This window comes from Periplaneta americana, chromosome 11 (assembly GCF_040183065.1).
Source record: "Periplaneta americana isolate PAMFEO1 chromosome 11, P.americana_PAMFEO1_priV1, whole genome shotgun sequence".
Lineage (NCBI taxonomy): Eukaryota > Metazoa > Arthropoda > Insecta > Blattodea > Blattidae > Periplaneta > Periplaneta americana.
In genome coordinates, this window is record NC_091127.1 from 34,707,980 (window position 1) to 34,734,902 (window position 26,923).

General features: G+C 35.5%; 1 protein-coding gene across 1 annotated transcript in view; it reads right to left on the reverse strand.

Annotated features, from left to right (window-relative positions):
- The window catches only part of LOC138708924 (protein O-linked-mannose beta-1,2-N-acetylglucosaminyltransferase 1-like), a 400,514-nt gene that overhangs the window by 46,422 nt on the left and 327,169 nt on the right, over nucleotides 1-26,923 (reverse strand). The window contains exons 6-11 of the mRNA XM_069839284.1: nucleotides 25,059-25,238; nucleotides 21,427-21,643; nucleotides 13,888-14,015; nucleotides 13,631-13,701; nucleotides 5,362-5,622; nucleotides 2,825-3,026 (exon numbers count right to left, since the gene is read on the reverse strand). Of these exons, the coding sequence (XP_069695385.1) occupies nucleotides 2,825-3,026; nucleotides 5,362-5,622; nucleotides 13,631-13,701; nucleotides 13,888-14,015; nucleotides 21,427-21,643; nucleotides 25,059-25,238 (1,059 nt within the window). The remainder of the gene's footprint in view (nucleotides 1-2,824; nucleotides 3,027-5,361; nucleotides 5,623-13,630; nucleotides 13,702-13,887; nucleotides 14,016-21,426; nucleotides 21,644-25,058; nucleotides 25,239-26,923) is intronic.

Here is a 26,923-nt window from a genome sequence, read left to right on the forward strand (position 1 = left end):
ACTTCTGCTCTGAACGGCTCATTTAATAAAGAATACTGTACGGAAGATAGCAAATACTGTACAAAATTTTGCTTTCTTTTGGTGTAGTTCTTTTTGTTTGTTTTATCAATTAGCCTACTGTATATTAGGCCCGAATCTATTGAAGACAAAATGCATAATTGAAAAACATTAGGAACGTGTAGGTGTATTTGTATAAGTTAACAAAGCAGTTTAGATACTAATTAATCAATTTTAACTATTGGCTAGTGCAGCGGTCATCAGCACAGAGCATCCTAGGGTAAGTGTCTCTTACCTGCGGAGAACACATTGCATTATGGTGCACTCGTAGCTAATTATTGTTTTTAAATATTTGCAAAAATCATTACATAACCTTACCGTTTGTTTTAAGTTCGCATTTATAGACTGGGGGGGAAAAAACAGACGTATATCACGGCCTGCTGGAGTATAGTAAACACAGAAAACATTTTAAAGCAACAATGTTGAAGATAGATATTTTTATTTTACAAATTTGCCGTCATTGAACAGAAACCAAGATGGTGATTTCATTGCAACTAATTAGAAATTCCTCTTTCAGGTATGTAATAAACGATCTTCGCACAAAATAATGTACGATACACGAGCGGTATATTTTCTTTCAATTCTCGGAAATTAAAAAAGCTCAACTACGTTTCGCTTTTTCAAACTTTTCCTCGAACATGAAAACTTCAACATACCGCTCTTGTAACGCATATTACTATTATGTTAAGCACAGAAACGCCATTTCGTAATTTCAATTAAGAAACACGGCAAACGAATTATCTTTGCACCAAAAACGTATGCTCCCTGGACCAAATTATCGTATTTTATAATTGTTTGAATGCAACAGAAGCCAGAATTCTTGCTAAACGTGTTATTGTTAATGGCGTTCCTGTGTTTATCAATTACCCTTTATTTATTTATTTATTATTTTGCTAATAATTGTAACATAAAATATAATATATACAGAAAAACTTTAGCTCGCCCCTGAAAGAGTAGAACTCGTGCTCAGGGGCGGATTCCTGAATTGAAATTAATAATTATACAATATAATTTGTCTTATGTCTACTATGCAATTATAGCAGGCTATATAAATTTAAATTTACAATTTTTCAATTTTTATAAAATCCATACATAACTTTTTTCAATTTAATACTAGAACTATTAGAAGCATATAATTCTACACTTAAAAAAGTCATTGAAATGAGGAAAATTGCTGAAAAAATTCTGCAGTTTACAGTTAGGACACAAATGCAGGCAAGCTTAAATAAATTTCTAAATTATAGACATCAGCTCAAAGAATTTGAGTGATCACAAGGGTCCTGAATACAATAAACATGTACAATATAATGTGATGTGATACATTAAAGAAAAAAGAAAGTTAATTGTTGAAGGCAAATATAAGTTGATTAATTGAAATAGAGATGATGATGTAATATTTGAAGAGAATCCTTGATAATATTTATAAGAATAGACATTACATAAACAAAAGGAATGTGAAGTTCCTTAAGATAATTCCATGTGAATTTTGTAATTGAACCTCTACTGCCAAACAGCAAACCAATGACAGACCATTGTTTAAGAGGGACGTTGTACTTTTGAGAAAGATACGGCAGACAAGGTTCATATATAGACTTCTTCTCAATATCAACTTCGGTGGCCTGATCTAGGTTTCTTTCGAAACGGATAGTAGGGTCAAGATCAAGAGCCCGTTTTAAGCGTCCGTTGATAGCAATAATGTCTGCCCGTCTAAAAGAACCATCTGATGATACACAATGTACTTCCTCATGAATCTCCCAATTTAAAGTTTTTAACGATATCGCCAAAGCATGTCGTACACGATGATGTCTAGCATTGATCAGCAGCTCGCCTTTGGGGCATTGTCCAAGCACGTGTCCAAGTGTTTCAAGCTCGCTACAGTCTGGATGACGGCAGCGGGTTGTGCTTAGAGTTCTGCCCGGTATTGCGCGAACCGCCGAAATATTGCTTAACATTTTTAAAGCATTGGTCCATTCTGAGGAAGATAGGCCCTTTCGATTGCTTACCCATGAGTTAGCCTTGGGGAGATCACTATAAACAATAACCCCTTTACCACGCAAGGTATGGTTTGTCCAAGTTTGGAATGCGTCATTTCTTGAGTGTTTACGAATTTTATGACCTGACCAGTTGATAGCATCAATAGCTGTGATATTCAATTTTGACAGAGCAGAAACTTTTTCACTTATAAGGTCCCTAACATTGTGGAGATGGGCGTCATCAACATGAAGAAGAGTATTACAGATATTTATGGTTTTACATAAGCTTCCCAAGATGCTTTCATTAACGAAAGACCACGATATTTTTTAGGGGAGTAAAGCATTCCGTCTCTTCACATACATATTATATCATAATCATGTTTATGAAGCATAATATAGTATAATATGCTATATTCTCAGGACTCAGGAAGCTACAAAATTAAATCAGAATAAATAGAAATTAAATTTTAAATTTTACTAAATTTTTTGCCAGCTAAAAGTGTACATCCCCCTTAAATTCATAATAAATTAATTTATAAATCCTTTTAAGTTTGTAAAGTTTTGTGCTCACTTTTATGCAAATTATGGAAATATTTACGTTTATAGACAGTCACTCTCATTTATCCTAAATGAAACAGTAGTAGACAAATACTAATTCTTACATGGCACTAACAATTCGTTCGAAATAATTCAGGAAGAAGAAGAAAATAATGGTGTTGATTATGATGATGAAATTTTCTTTTCTTTCTCGGTAACCAGCCTGAAATTATGACCGGTTTATACATGGTACTAACCTTCTCCGGGGTAGGCCACTTGGATTCCAGCTCGTCTTTATATAGCGACCTCTTAAGTATCCACCCCAGGCCTGGCATGGTCTCCACTCTATACAATAAACTAGGATCATCGCTAGTGTGCTCGTATCCTTGGTCGTTCCACGCCGAGATGCAGTACAACGTTTCGTCTTCCTCTAAGAGGCGTCTGGTTTGGCTGAAATAGCTGTAGTACACACACCATTACAAAAACATCAACCCACAAACGATGTTTCACTTAATAGAGTTCATATTTATTGTATCCTTTTATAAGGAAGTAAACGTCAAATTTCCGTGGATGTGAGGTATAATAAAACAACATTTACGACCTATATGCGCGTGAAACATGGATCGTTACCAAAGTCGGTACGAATAAAAAGGTCAAAAAATTGTGATACTGCAAAAACTCAATTTCGACATTTTCGTGTAAGTAAATGTTTAAGAATCTATAAAATATGCATCTCTAAACACCTCTAAGTACATGTTTAATCATATCTATTCTATAATCTCTAATACTGACAAAATTGTCATTGGTAAGCCGTCTCTCTACGTACTTCGATTTCTTTAAACTATTAGATGAGAAATTCAGCAAAGTATATCATTCTGTACGAAGTGTAACATGCCTAACGTTTTTTGTGAAAATTAAAGATACAGATATTCCTGTACAGTAGTGGCAAAAAAACCGGACCGACCCTTGTTGCTGATTTCAGAGCCTTGTTCACTCCAGAGCACGATAGACTGGTAACTAAGACTTTCGTGTTTCGAATCCTGCCTGAGAAGGAAACTTTTTTTTTGTTCCTTATTCAAATTTATTCCCAATACTTTTCGATTGCTGGTAAAATTCATGTTGTGGGAATAATAAGTTAATTAACTAGTAAAATATCGCTGCAATCGAAAAGTATTGGGAATAAATTTAAATAAGGAACAAAAAAAAGTTTCCTTCTCAGGCAGGATTCGAACCACGAAAGTCTTAGTTACCAGTCTAGCGTGCTCTGGAGTGAACAAGGCTCTGAAATCAGCTATAAGGGTCGGTCCGTTTCTTTGCCACTACTGTATATTATTAAAGTAATTCTATCTTTTATGGTAATAGTCAAAAACGAAAAAAATTGTAAAAAAACTTGTACTGCAAACAAGAAATATTTTTGGTGTCATGAAAACTGAATTGTTCCAAACAGCGACAAAATATACGACAACTTCATGATATCGATTTTGGCGTGAATACTTCTTCGGAGGTACACTAACATTCAAAGATATCTAACTCCACTAATCGATAGTATTCGATAATTTGTTCGTGTAAGTGTGGCTTCTTTAGTTATTACTTCTATGACTAGATGGTGAAGATAATAGTTGTCAGCCGTACACAAATATACCCGCATTAAAGAATTCAATTTTTTATACCACTATATTGATTGTAAAACAACTCTGTGTTTAGCTGGAAACCGATGATATTGTCAATTATGAGAATAATTTTTTTGCTTAATCTACATAGTCGTTTTTTAATCGCTCCAATAATGGTGTCACTTATTGAGAACTAACGGAACTCTTTCAAAGTTTGTCAATATCTTTGGTTGTGACTTATCCCGTGGTTGAAAAGTCCGCTTACACGATCATAAAATCGTAGGTCAGATATCTTTGAACATCAGTGTACATAAGAAAAAAATGCCACTATTTTTGAGTAACACGAATCCAGAAGTCTTCGCTAGATGCTGCACATGTCGAAGCGTATCGATGCTGTTATCTATCGAGTGTCGCGTGAAGTTCTTATAAGGAAGTATGCGACGAAAAGAAACCTTAAACGTATCCTTACTCCTTAACAAATAAAAGTAAAATAGTGAACAATAAAAAACCATATTTCTAATGACAAAATTAAAAATGAAATATAAGACAATAAAACAAAGCAAAGTATATTTTGCAATTTGTATTTATGTCTAAAATATTTGCCAAAATTAAAGACAGGTTAGGTACTTTATCAGAACCCAAAAGAATGAAAAATTATACTAGTCTTTCAAGATTTTTTTAAAGGACGCTTTTAAGTAGATGTAGTCCATAGCGACTATTTAGGAATTTAGGGTGTGATTAAAAATTCTGTGAATTTGTGACGTGAATCTACAATACTGTTCACATACATGTACTTAATTAATTTATGAAATGTGTGTTTTGAGGTAACTGCTGTTAGGGATCATAAGGAGAAAAAGGAAAATAGAAGGAGAACAGGGGGAAGACAAGGGAAACAAGGGGAATAAAAGGAAACAAGTGGGTTTACATGAAAACAAGGGGGAGATAAAGCTAAAAAGGGGAAAGCAAGATAAATAAGGAGGGGCTTGGTTTTTGTGTGAGAGTCAATTCCCATTTACCCCCTCTCCATTATTAGTCAGGAGAAAGATATGTGTACTTCTACGTCAAAAATATAATATTGACGGACATAGGACGAGACTTATTGAATTTTAGCAGATTTAAACATTTTAATACGTCGAAAGTGATTATGATGACATTCCAAGAAAATAATATGTTTTAAATCTTACCCAAAAAAGTCTGGAGACACATCCAAATCCTCTTCCACGATGATGGCGTACTTGGCGTTAGGAAATATGTTGAAGGTGGCCGTGAGGGACGCTTTGTAGTGCTGGGATATTCTGGCGTTCTTCACTCCAATCGGCGTGTGCTGAATTCCTCGCAGACCGAACAATTTCGTTACTTCGAGCGGTTCTTCAAAGTATCCGTCTATGAACACTGTAATCATCTCGGGATTTGCTCCGTGTGCCGACAGAAGAGACCGCAGCATTCTGTAGAGAGGGAAAAACGGAAAACAAAATCAAATATGAATGAACAGCTTCAGAATCACACGAGTGAGTCTACATTGGGTTTACAGTTTTTATTATTAATATGGCATAACATAAGCTATATGATAATTATTCTTACACGATCTGTTGCTTTGGAGAATTAGTGATGGAGTCGATATATTGTCTCTATACATTTACGATCTTACTAATAAACCGTGTATAGTTTTTATACGAGACTTATGCAGAGTTGAGACAGGAAACGTTACTAATAAACCATGCATAAGCGTTGGATGTATAAACAGTGTAACTATACAACGGAAATTCCTTTGCAGTAGTTATATACACGAAACCCCTTGTTTAAGCGTTGTATATAGACAAAAAATGGCGCCCCTGTAACAGCTGTTCGTATCGATTGTTATTTTATGATGATGGTTGCCTTGTAACCACAGAAGAACAAACCAAAGAGCGCAAAATAATTAGAATAATATTGCCACAGTCTACTATATACAGTCGCGAAGCTTGAGGTGATTTTTTGCAAATCTCGTGATAAAGCGCTCCAAGCGGTTAGCAACTAGAAACAATAGACTGTGCACGGTCGACTTTGGACTGTGTCGTATTTCCATCGAGTGCTAGCTCGTTGCGTATTTCACATTGATGCTTGTGAAATGTTCGTTATTGGTTGTAATGAAAATGTTAATGACTAAAATACAATAATTGGAATAATAATATTTTACTAGAGACGTAGAAAAATTAAGTTTGTTTTAACGAAATTTACTGATCACGTTTTATTTTCAATTCTGGTGGGATTATTATTGCTTAGGCCAATTTTTTTCAAAGGATATGTTTTTAATTATAGCTCTTAATTTTGTTATTTTTATTTGTTACTTTACTAGAGACGTAGAAAAAGTCTGTTACAATAAAATTTATTGATCACGTTTTATTTCCAATTCTGCTGTGATAATTATTGCTTAACCTCACCCCACTTTGTTAACTACGTAAGCCTACACTACAAGTACCGGTACACACAAGTTACTCCATTAATTCATATTTCCATTATTATTGTTGTAAAGGGAAATGCAAATTAATATTTATTGGTTTCATCGTTAATTATCGCTATAATCTTGAATGAGTGAAGCGATTATAGTAAATTTGAGTTCGTTTTGCACAAACAAAAATAATATTAACCTATTTCTTGCAGGTATCTTCGAGTTTATGGTGGAATTTAATATACTTGATTAAAATAATTAATTAACTTTATGCATTTAATATTTCAATAATGGAAGGAAGGTGTTAATTTTAACAAAAGAACACAACGAAAGTGTAACATATTTTGTCGTCTACTAGGAGAGAGATCTGCGATGATGAGGCGATAGTAGCGATCCTAGTGGTGAGCATCTACCCATGTTTGCATTTTTACTACATATCGAGCTTCGCGACTGTATATAGTAGACTGTGATATTGCTGTAGCTTGTACTCTTTGACCAAAATATAGTGTAGTAATCGATCAGAGCCAGTTCTATTATCGATACTTAACACGGCACACTAGAGCGCTCTACCGGATGCAATAGAGAACCTCAGATATTCTATTACCTTTCGTAATGAAGTAATGACGAAACTATGACGTAGCTGTGTAACAGTTATACTCTTATACATTACGTATGTAGTGATTATTAGTAAGGAATTTACACATGACTTATAAACGAGTTACTCATTGTATAAGACAGTTAAACGTCTGTATATAGAGTTTTTATTAGTAAGACCGTTAATATCAATCACTAGTTCTAGTTCCACTACACTTTTATGTAACATACATTTTGATACATACAGCATGTAGGTTCAAATCCAACCTAGTGTGCATTTTGGTTTTAAGAAATAAATTATGATACGCAATTATTGTGCAACAATTTTCATGCCAGATAACAAAATAAAATCCATAATCGTACGTTTAAAAATAGTTTAATAAAGAAATGAATGGGCAATCAATTACAATTACAATTATTGTTCTTACGTAATAGCCTAGATCATATGTGTAACAGATAGATCATCCTTATGTTAAAATCGGCAGCACTTTGAAGAGAATAACCGCCAGGATCGCCACCCGTCCGCCGTAATCGAACACGAGATGTCAGTACAGTCGCTAATGGAATTCAAAGGGGAATTATGACGTGACTCCTTATGTAACAACTAGATGGCAGCATAGTAAACCTCAAAAATGTTGTTACACGTCAAAGCCTATAAGGCCGAACTATCTGGGTATAATTATATGATCTAGGATAATAGTAAATAATTTGCGGTACATACAGTAATCAAATCTTGAAATAAAATATTAGTAGTCATTTTATTACACTTCCCACGTCACTCGGTGGGTAGAACCAATACCACAGTCTAGTATATACAGTCACAAAACTTGAGTTTTGAGGGTGCTAGGAACAATAGACTGTGCAGGTAATATTTCGCATTGTCTGTAATGAGGCGATAGAGCGATCCTAGTGGTTAGCAACTATCTATGGTTGCATATTTATTACGTATTGAGCTTCTTGACTGTATATACTAGACTGTGGCGGTACTATAAATATATGCTCGCGCACGCGCACTTTCTGTTTTACAGACGAAGCTAAAGGCCGCTATGCTTTCAGATTCCAGGCGACTGGTGTATTTAAAACACATTCATTAAAGACGAAAAAAACTTGCAGCCCTCAAATTAATACTTTCAAATTATTAGTGAAATGTTGAATTCTCCGTCTTTTGAGTTCACTAATGTAATCAGAACACCTGGAATACCATGTAATGTAGCCTACTAGGATATACAGGGTGTTTAAAAAATACGGGGCATAATTTCAGGTATGTATTTCCCACATGTAGACAATCAAAACAGTTCATTACAACATGTGTCCGGAAATGCTTCATCTCCGAGTTATGGCCTTCACAACATTGAAATTCACCGGAACGTTTTTCTTTCCGCAGGTCGTTGTCATTACAGAAGATGTTCAAAATGTCCATCCCCTGCTTGAATACAGACCTCACATCGATGTCTCATTGACCTGCGAACACGATCCCAAACTCCAGGAGTATTGCGTATGTCCTCAGAACATGCCACAATTCGATTCCGAAGGGATTCCAAATCAGGCACCGGAGACGAATAAACCAATGATTTTAAATGGCCCCACAAGTAGAAATCGAGAGGGTTCAGATCAGGTGAGCGTGGAGGCCAAGCAATTGGGCCACCTCTACCTATCCATCGATCAGGAAACCTTCGATCCAAGTACCGGCGAGCCGTACGACTGAAGTGTGCAGGAGCGCCATCATGCAAGAAGTGAATGTGTTGACGATTGATCAGCGGAGTGTGTTCTAAAACATGAGGTATGGTGTTTTCCAGGAAGTTTGTGTACGCCTGCCCCGTAAGTCTGTTTACAAGTACATGGGGTCCAACTAATCGATCACCAATGATATCGGCCCACATGTTGAGGGAGAACCGCACCTGGTGATGAGATGGAACAGTTGCAAGCGGGTTTTCATACGCCCATACATGCTGATTGTGGAAGTTTGTTATGCCATCTCGTGTGAACTGTGCTTCATCTGTAAATAATACTAAGGCAGGAAAGTTCGGATTTACACCACACTGCTGCAAGAACCACTGACAGAACCTAACTCGTGCAGGGTAATCTGCTGGTGACAGGGCCTGTACACGTTGCAAATGATAAGGATACAATTGATACTCTTTCAACAGTCTCCAGACAGTCGTATGAGGAACATTGACTCGCAACGCTACCCTTCGTGTGCTGATAGAAGGAGTCATGTTCACAGCCTCCAGAATCTCCTCCTGTACTTCTGGAGTTGTAGATCTTGGTCGTCCCCTTCCCAAACCAGGAGAGTTAAATTTTCCATACTCGCACAGACGGTAATGGAGACGTACAAACGTCTTCCGATCTGGACATTGTCGCTGTGGGTACCTCTCCTGGTACAAACGACGAGCCAGCGCAGCATTGCCGTACGCCTTGATTTGAATACATGTCGCACAGTCTAACGCCTACACAACATTGAATGTAACCTTCGCCTCGGAATGAACTGTCAGAGTGCCCTCTTAACGTCTCCTTTGACGGCAACGACCTGCGGAAAGAAAAACGTTCCTGTGAATTTCAATGTTGTGAAGGCCATAACTCGGAAATAAAGCATTTCCGGACACATGTTGTAATGAACTATTTTGATTGTCTACATGTGGGAAATATATACCTGAAATTATGCCCCATATTTTTTAAACACCCTGTATAACAAATTCAAGTGAAAAAAAAATCCGACTAAAACTCCGAATATGAAATTCGCTATAAAACAACGCAATAGTAATAATTCACGAATGTGTTCAGAACTCTATTTCGCGATTTGTCGCGATTGTTTTATCCGCATTTATTAATCAGAATCACTTAATTCGTAAACATTAGTAAAAATCTATTGTATATCTATTATGCCTTTATTTTCGCGATCTACATAAATACCCGGCCCCTGAGCATTACCTATTAAATTTTTTCCTCGGAATCCAAAGGATAGTATAGATTTTAATTTCATGTCTATAATTTTCTCTTATTAATATACAAAATAAAGATGCGTCTGTTTTCTTTCATGTATTCCATGGCAATATGCATAACTTTGAAGGCCTTTGGGCTGTTTGTCTCTCTTCTCACGCAAGCTGTATGTTTTCTCGTTCGACTTATATTACAGGATGTAATAGCAGAACCATCAGCACATTGAGCGCTGTATTTACGACTTCCTGAACTCTGGTCTGGAAATATTATTGCAGTCTTTCACCCGTAATTTCCTACGTTTGTTTTACGTTACGATATTACTGTGGTTATTTCAAACGATACGGCAATATTTTCTCTGCAATATACACAGCTATTTTCCACGTAAAACAACCCCTAAACTTTAGGATCTTATATCGTACACGACAGGAAGTGTAATGGCGTAGGTTCTTAAACTGCCAACAGAAGATGCTATTAAAAATTTGTAATTTCGCGCACGTAATATTATATTGATTTCATGTTAACGTTTTGATGTTAAAGTTTTATATTATTGTAGTTTGAGATTATTGTCGTTGTATGATTTGTATAATGTCTGCATAGGCGGAGAGAGAACAGTTTTCTTGGGGGGGGGGGCAAAGCAAAACCATAGAATCCCCATATAATGGGGTTATGAGGGACATAATTTACCTTCTCCTCCCGTTATAGCTTGACTGTGGTACAGTATATCGAAATATAATAATTTAATAAAGGTATTTTCGGAGGCATGTTTCTTACAGTTACATCCATATCTGCCATGTTTCGGACCGAGTTGTATAGAGCTTGAACTGTAGGTCTGCTACAAATTATAATACGGCATAACTTAAAACAATTTCCCTCTTTTTGTGTCTCGTACAGAAACACATGCATACGTCAATAAAACTACGTAACAGTGCTAACAGAAACTTTTTTATATTTATTTATTTATTTATTATTTTGCTAATAATTGTAACATAAATTATAAAATATACTGAGAAACTTTTGCTCGCCCCTGAAAGAGTAGAATTCGTGCTCCCGGGGCTTACCTTCCTGAATATATCATAACAAATGTAAACTCTAATTATTTTATGATGAAAGATAGTGGAACGGAGAAAAATTCTCTCCGGCACCGGGATTTAAACCCGGGTTTTCAGCTCTACGTGCTGACGCTCTATCCACTAAGTCACACCAGATTCCCATCTCGATGTTGGATCGAATCCTCTCAGTTTAAGTTCCACTTCTTGGGTTCCCTCTAGTGGCCTACCCTCATGCGCTGCGTCATAGAAGTATGACAGCAGGACAATGTCCACACATGTGCAGAGGTGCACTCGTTATGAGTGACTAAGTGGCCGGGATCCGACGGAATAAGCGCCGTCTTAAATCACTACCGGTAAGTGATTATTTTTTGCATATCATAATTAGAGGGCGGAAAAATGTGCGTTACCACGCGATACAGGTTAGTTTGGTCTGAAGTATGGATGACGTCACAGGTACAAGCGCAATAACATAAATGCCCTACTAGAGGGCGGCAGTACAAGTAGGAACCAACAAATGACCTTCAGTGTCAACTTCTAGTCGTATGGGGAAGGAAGCCAGGAGTCTACAATATTGTTTATTGCCTTTGTGCAAGTAGTAGTGTTGTGTAAAAGTGATTTAAAATATCTAAGTCGAAGGATTTGGAATTAAACAATCTAAGAAATAAATACGGAAGAGACATTTTGATTCCGCAAGGAGAAAATATTTTCTGTGCCGTGCGTAAATTTGAAATTAAAATATGTAGCAAATATTACACAGAGCGGCATTATAACAGCAAGAAACATAATGAAAACATACAAAGGTCTCCGATATCAAATAATGAAAAACATACACGATCTGAATTTAATGTGGATTTATGTAGTATGATGATTTCTGCAAATATTCCGTTCAAGAAACTTGATAATCAACATTTTAGAGTTGGAAAGGTGAAAGAAATATCCCATAAATTCTGCAAAAAAAAAAAAAATATATATATATATATATATATGTTATACAGTTATGTGTAACATATTGAGTGGAAGGAAAAACGACGATACTCGGCGCTTTTTTCATTTGCACCTCTAACATCTTGTGACACGGAAAGAAGCTTTGCGATGCTGAAAAACTGTTTGAGTGATAGATGTCGAACTTTCTCTTTAGATAATTTACGGATGTATATTGTGGTTCAGTATAATGCATCCTTTAATCATCCAGGCGGTGGCAGTTAACATTTAAGGTAAGTTTTTAAATCATCATAACTATATTACAACTTCATCACAGTATTTATAGATCGATTGAATGGGGTAATGGGGTTCTCATTACCAGACTGTACTCTCTTGTCAATGTTTACGTGAGTGAATGATAACACTATAGTCCGTTGACACTGAACTTAAGGCATAACGCACATTTTTCCGTCCTTTAATCATAATAATATATCTAATTATTTTGTTTAATCTCGTCTTTAAGTTTACACATTACCTATACCGGAATTACTTTTTTTCTGCATTGATGTGATGATGATGATGATTATGATGATGCCTATAGATATATAACTACGAAAAGCTGAACATTTGTACAACTTTGACTCTTTGGCTGACTGTGAAAATCACAGAATATTCACACTAACAAACCTTTATGCTCGACAATGCCGAAATGTAGTAATTATACACCTGGTAGCAGACCTTTAATGCATGTCCTTAAAGTACACCTACTCATTAAAGGTCAGGTCTTTCAGCCAATGACGACTCAGGTTACAACTGTTCAGCCAATGACAGGTCAGCTTTCTACCGTTATAAAACCGCAAGTATCGATTATTCTAGGATATGCAATCGAAAGAGAATTAGCGAAAAGTCACGGAGGCTGGAAATCCAATACTGTCGCAGAAGGTTATGTTCTGTTACTAAAATAATTAGCGTTAATTGTAAATAATATTCAAATAAATTCAATTTGTCATCTCGTTTTTAAATGTCTAATTTAATTTCAATGTTATCTCTGTAGGTTCTTATGGCCTAGCAAGGTCAATGTGAACATCTGTTCCTCGGAAAAAATCAATACTTTCGCGTCTGCGCACATCTCACAACATACGGGACATTGGCCAAGGTCAGATACAAAGAAAATTAATAATATCAAGTTAGAAATATGGTCGAGCATAAAAAGTCGTATGAAACTCGCCTATAATGGTAATTAAAAAGCTCATATGAAAATTATGAAACTCGCTTGCACTCGTTTCATAAATATCCATACTCGCTTCTAATTACCTTCATTATAGGCTCGTTGCATAATGTGCTATTAACGTTGCTTGATAGCCACGTTAACGATGTCAAATATACGTCCATGTTAACATGAAGTCCTATATTGTCTTTAGTCATGTTACGGCATCTGCTCATTTCACATCACGGTAATACATGTAGACCGAGACAAGAACTCTTACAGAGTCGTCAACAACACAGAAATAAAATGGTAATTACCTGTATAAATAATGGGGCCTATTGCTTGCAATGATTGCTACCGGTACGTCGTGAACCTCGTTGTTTAAGACCTGCAATAACAAGAAAGGAGACCACACTTTCGCTTATGAATAATTGCATAGAGAGTTCTAGTTTACATTTTACCATGTATTCAAGTAAATTATTTCCGTGACTGGAGAGTATCAGTCTGAGGAATCTTGCTGCATCATATTATATACGTACATGTAAGGAAAACTTTTATTACAGTTGTAACTTACTGGTTCTGGGTTAAATAACAAAGGTGCAGGATCTGTACAGCTGCACACACTTCCGTAGCCTTCAATATGGTTGCAGAATTCTCTCCGTCTTCTGTTTTCTTCTGTATCAAGCCAGTCGCACTCACTATCTGTAACAATACGTGCTTATTTTAACACAAGGGTATATTAAATGTTAAATAAACAATTAAGTACATAATTACTAGTAATGAACAACGATCGAGAAAGCAAGACTAACAGCGCCCGTAAAACCGAAAACCCGCACGACAATATTCCATACGTCGCGTCGTTGATGTAAAGACTGCTTGTGAATGTTTCGGGACGTCGAGATTGATCACTCCCGAAGTCCCGAACGTCAAGGAGCCTTGAATCACCACAGTTTGTTTATATTCGACAGAACTTTTATCTACTTTGGCAACTGTTACATATGTATAAACAATCAAGTAGCCTATTTGAAACACTATCTCTACCTTTCAGTGTATAATAAATCCGTTCCCCAGTCTTCATTTAATTACTAGGCCCTTATTAAAAGGCTAGGAATTTTCTTTTCATATGTTTGAGATCAAGTGTGCAATCTCAAGTAAAAAGATATTAATGTCATGTTTTATGTTTCTTAGAAATGCAAATTTATTTGAGAATTGTTTTTTCTATTTATTTAACCATAAGTAATATCATATAATAGAACCAGAACATTTTGATAACTAAGATAATGTTCTGTTTTGTCTTTTTGTCTCATTTAAACATTTATAATGTTAATTACTTCAAAGATGTACAGTAGTTATTGAAAGTTACGAAATCTTTTCACGTCGACCAAATGCGAAACACGAAGCGCACGAGACGAGACGAGACGAGACGAGACGAGACGAGACGAGACGAGACGAGACGAGACTCGAAAAACAAATGCAACGAACGTAGCGAGCAAAGAGCTTGTAATGTATAACTAGACACACCAACGGCGCTAGTTTCGCGTACAAAATTGAACCTCTGTTCGGCCGCCATTAAAGGGAGTTGATGCTCCGCCGGGAGTGCGAGCAGTTCATGCTTATTTGAGGAGTAAGAATAAATATAAGTACACTTGAAGGGAAATAATAAGAAAATGGTGAAATACTGCGTTGCAAATAATTGTTCGAACATAGCTACTATTGTAGGATACTCAGGAAAGCATGCATATCTTAATATTTGGAAGAATGTTCCAAATGTCGGAATATTTCTTCGATAAAGTTTTTCCAGAAACACATTAATCAGGTTTATAAGGTTGATTTCAACAATGTATGTAAGGGTTAGGTGTCATCATATTAAGTACAGTGGATTATAATAGCAGAGTGCATAAGAAAATCCTCAGACTATATTTGTATAAAACTGTTTTGTTTCACAATAAATTAATTAATCATGTAATTTCCGTTTTGTACAGTACGTACTTCTAGTTTTTGGTTGTATTAAATGCAAAGAAATTAGTGAAAATATAGCTGATGGCCTAGCTAGGCCTCTTATTACCACTACTACTAGGTCTGTTATTACCACTATTACTAGGCCTACTATTACTACTACTCCTATACCTACTATTACCGCTACTAATTGTATTAAAATTCTGTACTGACCTCTAACTTGGTGGTCGTCAACTACACAATGAATAGATTGTTTTATGATAAAATTTATCTCATTATATTTTAAATCAGTTTCCAGAATTTTCATGATCTCATATTTCACCACTAAATATTTTCAAAGCACCATATACCTTCCTTTTCCTTTGCATGAAAGGACTGAAATATAGATCACTTTAAATATTACAGTAAATATCCATTATTATGTCCTTAAAACAATACTAGTAATACTGAAAATTAATGTTGACATTTCCATTATTCAATATTTCACATACTTATCCCGAGTGTACAGTATATGGGTGATTTAATTTATTTTTTAGAATATCGCCAAAGATGAATTATTATAATACTTTAATAAATATAGCGCGCCTCTGCCATTCATGTTTATTTCATCATGACTCATCCTTTGTAAAAGATGTTTAAAACAGTGTCTATCGCCAGGCTACATCAATGTATTGTGGTACTGTTTTCGAATTTCGCGCCGCAAACACTCCCTTTAATGGCGGATGCTAGCCGATTCAATTTGTGACATTTTTCTTACCTGCCACTCACGGGTATGTGTGTCTAGTGAGTATTACAAACGCTTTGGTAGCGAGCGAGAGCAGCAGTTAGTTTTGTTCATCCCTAATAATTACCCTTATGAATGCATTTAGATTTAGAGCCCTAATACATCACAAGACCCTCCAGATATTTGTAATGGTGTTTTAGTTTTTCCATTTCTCTACGATCTCTTAATTTTATTGGTAGTGCAAGGTTAAATGTGGCAGACATTCTGCGTTCATTATCAGACTGAGAAAATTGTAATCATTAGCCTAAGTTATTAGATTCAGAGTTTGCTTATAGCCTTGGCTCATTGTGCGCCCTATACATACAGGGAGGTTCAAAAGTCCGGTAACATAGACAAACTCCATTATTATTATTGCAGGTAGTGAAAAATGCAAAGAGGAGAAAGTTGTTGAAAATGTATAGTTTTCAATCTAATGTTCTTGAATTTTCTACGTAGAATACACCTTTGAGGACATTCACTAGGGTGTCACAGCAGCTAATCCCAATTCTGCCAAATTAGTGACTTTTTCGCTAGTTTTACCAAATTTTAGATACGTATTATTTAACGGAGAAAAATAGTTGACATGCAGAGTTTACCGGTTATGTAACTTCTCACAGTGAAAGAAATATCTCTTTACATTGATAGCGTAAGTATTGAGAGGAATTTCATTCTTCTTTTTTTTAGTAGGTTATTTTACGACGTTGTATTAACAGCTCAGGTTATTTAGCGTCTGAATGAGATTAAGGTGATAATGCCGGTGAAATGAGACCGGGGTCCAGCATCGAAAGTTACCCAGCATTTACTCATATTGGGTTGAGAGAAAACCCTAGAAAAAACCTCACTCAGGTAACTTGCCCCGACCGAGATTCGAACCCGAGCCACCTGGTTTCGCGGCAAGACACGCTAACCGTTACTCCACAAGTGTGGACAATTTCATTCTTGCCTGGTGCTTTTTCCTGAACTTGTATTGGCAACACTGCTAATTACTGTCATCATTTCGTAATTTACCAGATACGCTAAAAGTATCTAAAATCCGGTAGAACTAGTGGGAAAGCCACTAATTAGGCAGCATTGGGACTGGCAGGTGTGTCGTACTAGTGTACATCCTCAACGGTGTATTCTGCGTTGAAAATTCAAGCACATTGGGCCAGGTGAATAAAAATCAAGTTAGAACTTTAAGTGTTAAGTTTTAGTACTAGCTCTAGCTATCAAGTGTTACGATAAAGCACTGGCTTTAGCTTGAAAAAGTGTGAATAAAACTGAAATCAGACTTCTAAGTTAATGCTGGAAAATTTAAAGCTTTAGCTGCCGCTGAACTGAACACCTGCAAAAAAATCCGTATAAATTGGTTTAATTATGGCATTGATGTATACACGTCTGATATTATTAATAACTACTAGGCCTAAAGTATTGTTGTTGAGGGAATGTAAGGCAGTAGTTTACAAGCAAATGAACAATACTGCAGGATGTCAGGGTCAGAAACAGAAACAGAAAGAATTCAAGAGTCAATTAATGATTCACAATTGAAATTTGTCATGTTGTTGGCAGAACATAAGATACTTTGTAGCAAGTCTCAACTGCCCAAAATTAGAGATGAAAAAGAAAGATCAGTGTCTGTATTGAGGAATGAATTCTTAAAACATGTTGGTAAAGACATCACAGAAAAGCAACTTAAGAAGAAGATACAAAATATGAAGACCGAAGTGAAAAAGAAGACGGATAAAAATGCTACAGGAAATAAGAAAGTGGTTCTAAAGGACTGGGAAAAAATATTACTGGATTTGCTGTCATCTGATGAAAATCCCGTTTTCAACAAAATACCAGGTAATTATAACCTATTAGTATATTGTCAATAAATTTTTACTCTGATTCTTATTCATTCGTAATAATAAATTTTTATTAATTATATTATAATTTTGTAATGCATATTCATAATATAATATTAGTAATATTTTAATACTATTAATTTTTATTTTTAATTATTGCTAAGAATAGTTATCCATTTTATTCATACATTTTATTACTAGTAGTAATAATAATATCACCCAGAAAATACTCAGCCAGCCATTCAACGTTCTCTTCTTCGAATCTGAATAGACCATGGTAGTCTACTATGTGCGTTGACTTACGTTCTCTGTATAATTTAGGAGTCCGAATATTCATGAAAGCAGCCATTCTATATGATGTAGCCTCACAAACTGATTTTAAGTCTGGTCAGAGGCACACTTGAAAATTCGTAAGACTAAACTTGTAGTTAAATAGTTTTAACTGGGCTTTATTCACACTTTTTAAAGCACTTGCTGGAAAATTTAAGTTTTATCTGCGTGCCTTAGTATAAACTTTGTTCAGTAATATTCAGCTCTAGTTATAGCTTATAAGTTTAAGAATAAACTTCACTTTATTCAGAGAATCGGTAGTATGAACTTAAAATTTGCTAGATTAAGCAATAACTAGTTTTTATTCACTTGGCCTATTAGATTAAAAACTACATACAGTACAAACCCGATTATCCGTCATCCTATTAACCGATTGGCGGATTATCCGACTGCCTTTCTCTCGCTCTTTACTTTCTCTTTCTTTGCTGCAGAAAAATGTACTATACTTTATATTATTAGCTATTTTTTCTAGAGTGTATAATTAAAAGCCTTTATCCTTATACAGGAAGAACAGTTATCTGAAGGTGTTTTTCCCAACTTGTAAAATAGTCACTACTTGCTTTCAAAGAAATGGTCCCACTTCCGCACATTTTATAACAAATCCGTTCTGCATTCAGTCCTTGCCCTACTGTTCGAGTGCCCGTACTTTATATCTTCTATGTAAAATATATTCCACGGATGTCAATAGTATTCTGCTAAATGTCGAAATAAAAATGCAAAAAATTGAGAGCTTTGGGAAAAGAGAAATCGTGGTTCATTCCGCATCAGAATACGAGATTGGCGTTAATTCTGTGCGCGATTTAATGAAAAACGAGGATAAAGTGTATAAAGTATGTAAATTTACAACAGGAGATCTCTACAATTCCAACGTTTCCGCGAAAAAACATCACAAGAAATTTCCTTGGCCCTTATAAACCCATCGTTGACAAATTAATGAACTTCTGGTCCACTATCTAGCATGTCAAAGACAACATTACGGAGGAAATTACAAAACTGTAATATGTACTTAATTCATGAAAATATGTTATGGTACGGATTATCCGATTTTTGAGATTAACCGTCCGGTCCACCCCCTTCATTACCACGGATAATAGAGGTTCTACTGTATTTCCAACAACTTTTCCCCTCTTTATATTTTTCACTGTCTGTACTAATAACGGATTTTCTGTAGCCAGACTTTTGAATCACTCTGTATTTGATGACTGTCCAAGTCCGACAAGTACCTGGGTGGCATTCATGCTGACAGGTAGACCATCCTGCCTCAGCGCCTGATAGAGCCTAACAAGCCCCAGAGGCCCGGAGCTCGAAGCCCTTTGTGATGAGCCGATGCTAATAGGTTAGTCATCCTGCCTCATCCCCTGATAGAGCTGGGTTCCATCCGCATACGAGTAGCCTGATAAGCCGCAGTGGTCCGAAGCCCTAAATTCTTCTTATGTCAGTATCGGAAATCCGTACTACCCCGAAGAAATCACACAAGCTCACTTTTTCCATTGAAAATGACAGATGAAATGAGGGAAGGCAGTGTGTGTTCGTGAAACGATAATGGGAAATGGGAGTACCCCAAGAAAAACCTTCTGCAACGACTGCTTTGTCAGCACAAGTATACCTGCTTTGGTTTATCTTGTTTCAGTAGCAATAAAACCAAGTCCCTTCAAATGAGGATGGAGATTATAGGAGGGTTGTAAATTTTCAGGATTCCTTTCAAAATCTTGTTTTTATACAGGCTACCGGAACTCAGTCTCTTGAAAGACAAGCTCAGTAACGGAACTACAAAGTACGAAGAGAAATATTTTGTTATTTCATTTTGTGCTACAGAATGTATCAACTAGTCCCTTCCGCCACTGGATGTATGTATGTATGTATGTATTTATTCACACTGCAGTGGGTATATACCCGGTGGCAGTGGTAACTAATTACACTCAATAATGACAATAATAAACGTATTAATTAAAAATACAATTAATAATAAAACTAATAATTAATAATAATAATAATAATAATAATAACAAAAACAACAACAACAACAGGGAATGTACTAAATTAAATGAAACGATCACTTAAAATAACATTTGAAATAAATCTAATTTGTATCTTAAAACTAAGATCGAACTAATACCCACGAGTATGATATGTTCATATCTGCACAAGTACCTTTCATTTCGCTGTCAACTCACTCACTGCACTGAAACTACGACACATTTCACTGATTCTATCCTGATTTCACTAACACTTCAAAAACATTTCACTGTTCAAATACTATGCACTGCCAATATAAACTGTAAAGCTTCATTGACAGGAACACGTTTCACTTACACAGCACACTTCACTGACACGACATACTTCTTCACTGATACAACACACTTCACTGACACAACATAATTCTTCACTGGTACAACACTTCAATAACAACATATCATTTACACCCTTTAAATACTGTGTATAATTACCGTCTATTAGTAAGGTCCTTAAGCCTATTTTTAAATACATTTTTGGTTGTTGGTAAAGCCTTTTGTAAGTCTGCAGGTAAAGCATTCCAGTCCCTGATAGTACGATTTAGAAAAGAAAGCTTTCCAGTGTCCGTCCTCTGCCTTCTTTCCCTCAATTTATATGAGTGGTCGTTCCTTGAAGAGTAATTTGGCGGCTGCAACCTATTTTTTATTTCTCTCCAGGCAGGCTCACCTCTGTATGTTTTGAACAGTGCGCATAATCGAATTCGCGTTCTCCTGTCCGTGAGTGTGTCCCATTTTAATGGTGAATTTTTCCGACAACACTTAAGAGCCCGTTTTTTAATCTTTTCCAGTGTCTTAATATGTTATAATCTGTAAGGATCCCAACATGCAGCACCATATTCCATTACTGGACGTACTAGTAATTTATATGCAATCTCTTTGGATCTCTTTGGCCGGCATCGCTCCACCCCCTCCAACGCCATAACAACAAAGACGAAGTAAGATATATTTCTCCTTTCTCTCTCTTTTCACAGTGAGTCAAGATTATCACACAGGCTTTACCATCACGATCTGGCCTGGAATGGAACATCAGCGCGCTAGCATCTGAGCCACAGATGCGGCTTAGATTCAATACCTTCAAACTGCCCGACGAAATAATCATAAACACTGTTTATAAGTTTCTGAGGCTATTTTTAGCCTACCCTACCTTACATTTTAATAATAAATATCACATTTAAATGAATTTAACAAGAAAATTGTAACTTATTAAATGGAAACATATTAATTACCTTCAATTGAAATAAGTGGAACTTCAGTTCTAAGAACCACGGGAGCTCCCCAGGTGTTGAACTCGGTGCTCTTGCTGTACGACTCTCCAAACATCTTGGCCCCTTTCTGCGTCACCATGGCCCACATGTCTCTCCAGCCGATGACCTGGGCGCGCTTGGAGCCCAGCCTCTTCAACAGATCTCGAGCAGGTTGCTTCATCTGGAAAGTGCCTTCATCCTGAAATAATCAAGAAATGTCCTTTGCGTAACTTGTACACCTGATATTTTGAAATTATCTGCTTTGGCGCCTTTTCAAGTAATTTTCCTATAGGTGGCAGCAGCATCGACGGAATATACTCTTTGCCAACGATCATATGGTTGTTGCTCAAAGGTAGCTAGTAAATCGAGGTGCGAATGTAAATCTAAACAGATATTTTCTGTTCTCTTCCATAATTTTATTATAGTTCCGATGACTTTCATATATAGCTAACTGTAAAATCATTGTTATTAATTTTTTTTCATAATTAGTGAGAGATATAGAACGTTTTTATTCTATGCTTGGTTACAAACGAAGAGTCGTACGAGTCGTTCGTTTACGATTCAAAACAATACTTGGAATCACAGACTGGGACGAGTTGTGAACGAATATGTCTGATTGAATCGTCGGAATAGATTCCTGACAAAGAATCGTTTTGCTCAGCTAGTCAGCTCCCTTATAAGATTATGAATAGTCTTCTCTTATATATATATATATATATATATATATATATATATATATATATTATCAACAGTAATCTCAATAGAGGTTTTGATTTATCTAGAGAAAATCAAAACTCGAGTGGGATTTAATCGTTGACTATTACACGATTAGAAGAAAGTATATAAAGATTAGAAGTAATGAAGTACTCCAATACAATAAAATATTAAATGACTTACGAAAATACTACAACTATCTTCAAATGTTTTTTTTTTTAAATGAGCAGTGTGTGGTTAAGTACCAGGTCCTTTACTTAGGACCCTTGCCTTATAATGAATCTGAAGGGTAGCATATGATTAGTTGGATAATTGTTTAACTAATGTCTACTAGCAGCAGACAAGTTAGGTGGACAGTGTTGGTTTGATATTGAGGTGTAAGGAATGTGTTTGAGAAAATCATTGGGGATGGAAATTGCTATTGAGCTAGATGATTTGAGTATTCAACAATGGATTGGGATGAGTAAGTAGTGAGGACATGAAATTTTGGCGGATCAGCTTGATATACTCTGTGAATTTCATTATACCTAACATGTTCAAATGTATTATTGTACCATCTCAACATTACAAATATTACGCCAGATGGCAGTAGTGTGTAGCTGTTTTCTTGTTATCAGCTGTGCCAACTGTGGAATCTTCATTGAACTCTGTGGACGGTTACTATGTAGCCCTAGTATAGTGTGAAATATATAATATTATACCAAATGTGTAAAAAAAATGTAAAAAAAATATGCACTAGTCAAGAAGGCTTTGTTGATTCAGTTTCATTTTTATTAAAACAGTGGCATTCCACTTCTATTATCCGGGTCAAAGTAATCAACGTCACTTGACAGATGATTTTCAATAAATCTTAGTATTAAACAATTTCTGATACGTGCCTATCCATAATATCATATAGCAGAAGCTATAACATAACCTAAATAATATAAAGAAGTGTTACAAAAGTTTTAATTTGTGATGATGAAATAAACAAGAAAAACTGTAATTAAGGATGATGAAAGAAAAAATAAACATGAATAATTTTAAAAGGGACAATTATTGAAAATACAATTTTCAAATTTGAATGTTTTAGTGGTTGGTGGTTCAGTTGGTGTTATATTGGACGTGTGCGTAAAAGAAGTGGAACTCGTTGATGTACATGGTGTATTCCTCAACTTATTCAGGATTTCCGAATGGTGCTCTTCATATATTTGTAAATAGGGTTTCAGGGAAGATGTTCTTGAATGTCAATACGAGTCATATTTGAAACTGCTGTGCATCGACTGGAGTGGTTTGTAATTTTCTGTTTTTTGACGTCCAGACGAGCGCAGTTTGAAGTGTTGGCAAACAAAGAAACAAATGTCAGGGTAGTGATAAAAACAAACAAATGCTAGGGAAGCGATAAAATTAAACAATGGTAGGGACGCGATAAAATTGTGCGATAAGCAGCCATGATAGGTTGAAAGACGTCCTTTCGTATCGTTTATTGGTCAAAAGTAGTATAATGTAATAAAAGTGTAATAGTCAATATACTAGCTCTTAACCAGCCATAGTACTAGAAACAATTTGACTACCGATAGTTTCGATAGTACTATGGACTATCGCTCATCACTACTGGGTGTTCAGTTCAAAGTGTGTCATGGCTTGCTGTATGTCGTCACATGGCTAGTCGATGAGCCTAGAGAATTCAATCTTCCTACACTTCCGCAGAGGTGTATTACTTATCTGCCAGAGAAGTTGCCTAGCAAGTACGGCGTTCATTCAGAAGAGTACTTACCGATACGTACGGTAACGCCGGTAGTGGCAGGAATGTGAACTGTTTAGAAACATGTACTGAGGTCAGTTTTTTCTTACTGTCGGGATATGGGGAGAGGGTTAAGACGATTACTTACGTATTTGTTGACATTAACTTCGACGGTCAAAATGGACACGGAGCATTTGATTTGTATTGTGGAATGTTGCCGTACGCAAATACCCTGAGTACGACTTGGCCGCGCAAAACACAGTTCGAAAGAGGTTATGGTAGCACACAGACCGTACAGACCGCCATCTGTTGCTCCGACGTTCAAGTTATACCGTACACGTTCTCAAGTTCAGATTGAACGCCTTGATTAATAGGCAACTTCTCTGACACAAAAGCTAAAACTCTCTTCAAATCGCTGACTCATCAACAGTGACGTCATGACACACTTTGAAATGAACACCCATTACTCTATTTCCAACTAAAGATTGAAGTAGACGTAAACAAAACCGAAATGTATTACTCCGCAATCGCAAGCTAGCTACCAAAGCAGCCACCAGGGCGCATTATTTTCAGCAAGTGAACACGCAGGGCAGCCACCGTCTGATATATTGCACACATTTCAACACATTCATTCAACTAACCCGTAAAATGCTCACAGAGGGTTAATATTTATTATTTCTCTACTGGGAATAGTGGATTTTCATTTTCTGTAGATTCGTGATTAAATGTTATTCTTTGAAGAGTGGAGAATTTCTTTAATTCTACAGAAATTTATTTGAGGTTGGCAACACTGAATCTCGCACTGTGTTATACCAGCTGTGCTGATGTGCTCTGTGAAGCTGCAAGTCACCTTGGGAGGGATTTAATGCCTATTACGCATGCGCGTTGCCATAATACACGTTACAATGATTTAACACGCAATGTCTGAAACTACTAATATAAACATGTTGTTTAAATCGTAAGAAAGTGTTCTTATAAGCATGTTTAATTCACTCGTATTCCATTATTTTAGAAGGAACTATATTAATATGAGGAAGAAGATGACAAGCACGAGTTTGGAGGCGTTATGCGTCCAATACCCAATCAGAAACCATTATGCCACGTGCATTTATTTACATTTACTTCAATCTTTAGCTGGAAAGAGAGTAGTAATAATGCTGACAGCGGCGTTCCTCACCTTGATGGCGAATATGATGATCCTGCCGTCGGACACCATGTTGAGGAAGAGCGCCATGGCCTCGTCCTCGTGCGGGGAGTACGTGTCGAACGTGCGCTGGGCCATCACGCTGCCACTCGCCTGGTTCAGCACCATCACGTGGATGCCCCGCCCCTTGTGCTCCTCGCCGTCCTCCAGGATCTAGCAAGCTACACTAACATTAAATTTCTCTCGTCTCAATTCACTGTTCTAAAGTTATTCGTGTACCGGATTTTAAGCTTTAAATTTAGTAACTGTATAATATTAAATATTTTTAATATTAAAATTTACAAAATAATATAAAAAAACCGAGATTAACATATAACTTCATTATTCACTTTAAAATTGTAAGTCATCAGTTGAAACAGTAACCAACTGCAGCGAAAGATACCAAAACAATAAAGAACATGGCATAAATGTGGAATAATTTTCCATCCATCTTTACTCTTGAGTCTTTTCCGCACACAACAATATACTCAGGCATAAGAAAATAAACAATTTCTTAATAATAAAGATAAATAGCGAAATTAAATAGAGAGCAAATAAACAAACAATGCAAGATTAGGTAAACAAGACAAAGGAATAAATACTCAAATGAAAGAGCGAATACATAAAAAAACAGAAATGGACAACACATGTACAGAGAACGGAATGAATCCAAAAAAGGATAAAAATAGATTGAAGACAAAATGTATATGCACAGAGTATATGTATATAAAGACAAGAATAAGGGACAAAATAAGGAAAAAATACACTTATAACATAATGGTTCATAATCATGTAACATAATATAAAATAAATACAATAGCAAAGGAACAAAAATAAGGAATCAAATAACCACAGAACAAATATATAAACAAAGGAACAAAATAAGTAATAAAATAGGCACTGAACAAATATATGAATAGAAAACAAAAATAAACAATAAAATATTCACAAAATATATTTGTTTATTTAATAAAGGAACAAATAGGACTAAGAAATGAAATAAGAACGTAACATAAATAAAGCAACAAAAATAGGCAATCAAGTAAACAGAGAAAAAGAAGCAAAATTGAGCATTCATAAGCACACAAAAAATCATAAAGAAACGAATATAATAAGGAATAAAAGAACAGAACATATCAACAAACAAAGAAAAATAAGCAATGAAACAGGAAGCAAAGAAATAAAAGTAAGCATTTGTATAAGGACAGAACAAATGTCTAAACAAAGGAACAAAATAAGCAATAAAATAAGCACAGAATATATACATAAAGAAAGAACAAAGAATGAAATGAATAAAAACGTATAAATAAAAAATAAGTTTATAAAGACATATATACACAAAAACAATATAATATGATAAACAAAAATATTCAAATAAACAATGGAGTAATAACTTATATATATATATATATATATCTATATAAAACCCAAGCAAAAACTTAAAATGGGCAAACAGAAAGTATACACTACTTCAATAGCGAATGTAGGTATATAAGGGGTGAAACATCAATCAAAACATATTAAAAAAATAGGGACTGCATGTAAACAAACAAACAAAAGTGAAGAATAAAATGAAAGAAAGAACGAGTAAAATGTACATGGAAAATAAAATAAATGTACAAAGAAAAAATGGATATAATTTTATTATGTATAAGTAAATCACAAAAAGCAATATAATAAATAATAAATCCTCAAGCAATGTATCAAAACATAAACTATAAACAACGGTCAAATATTTTCAGTATAAATAAATTCAGATACAAATAAAAATAAATAACGGAAATAATAGTGATAATAATAGCAACAATAATAATAATGATAATAATAATAATAATAATGATAATAATAATAATGATAAT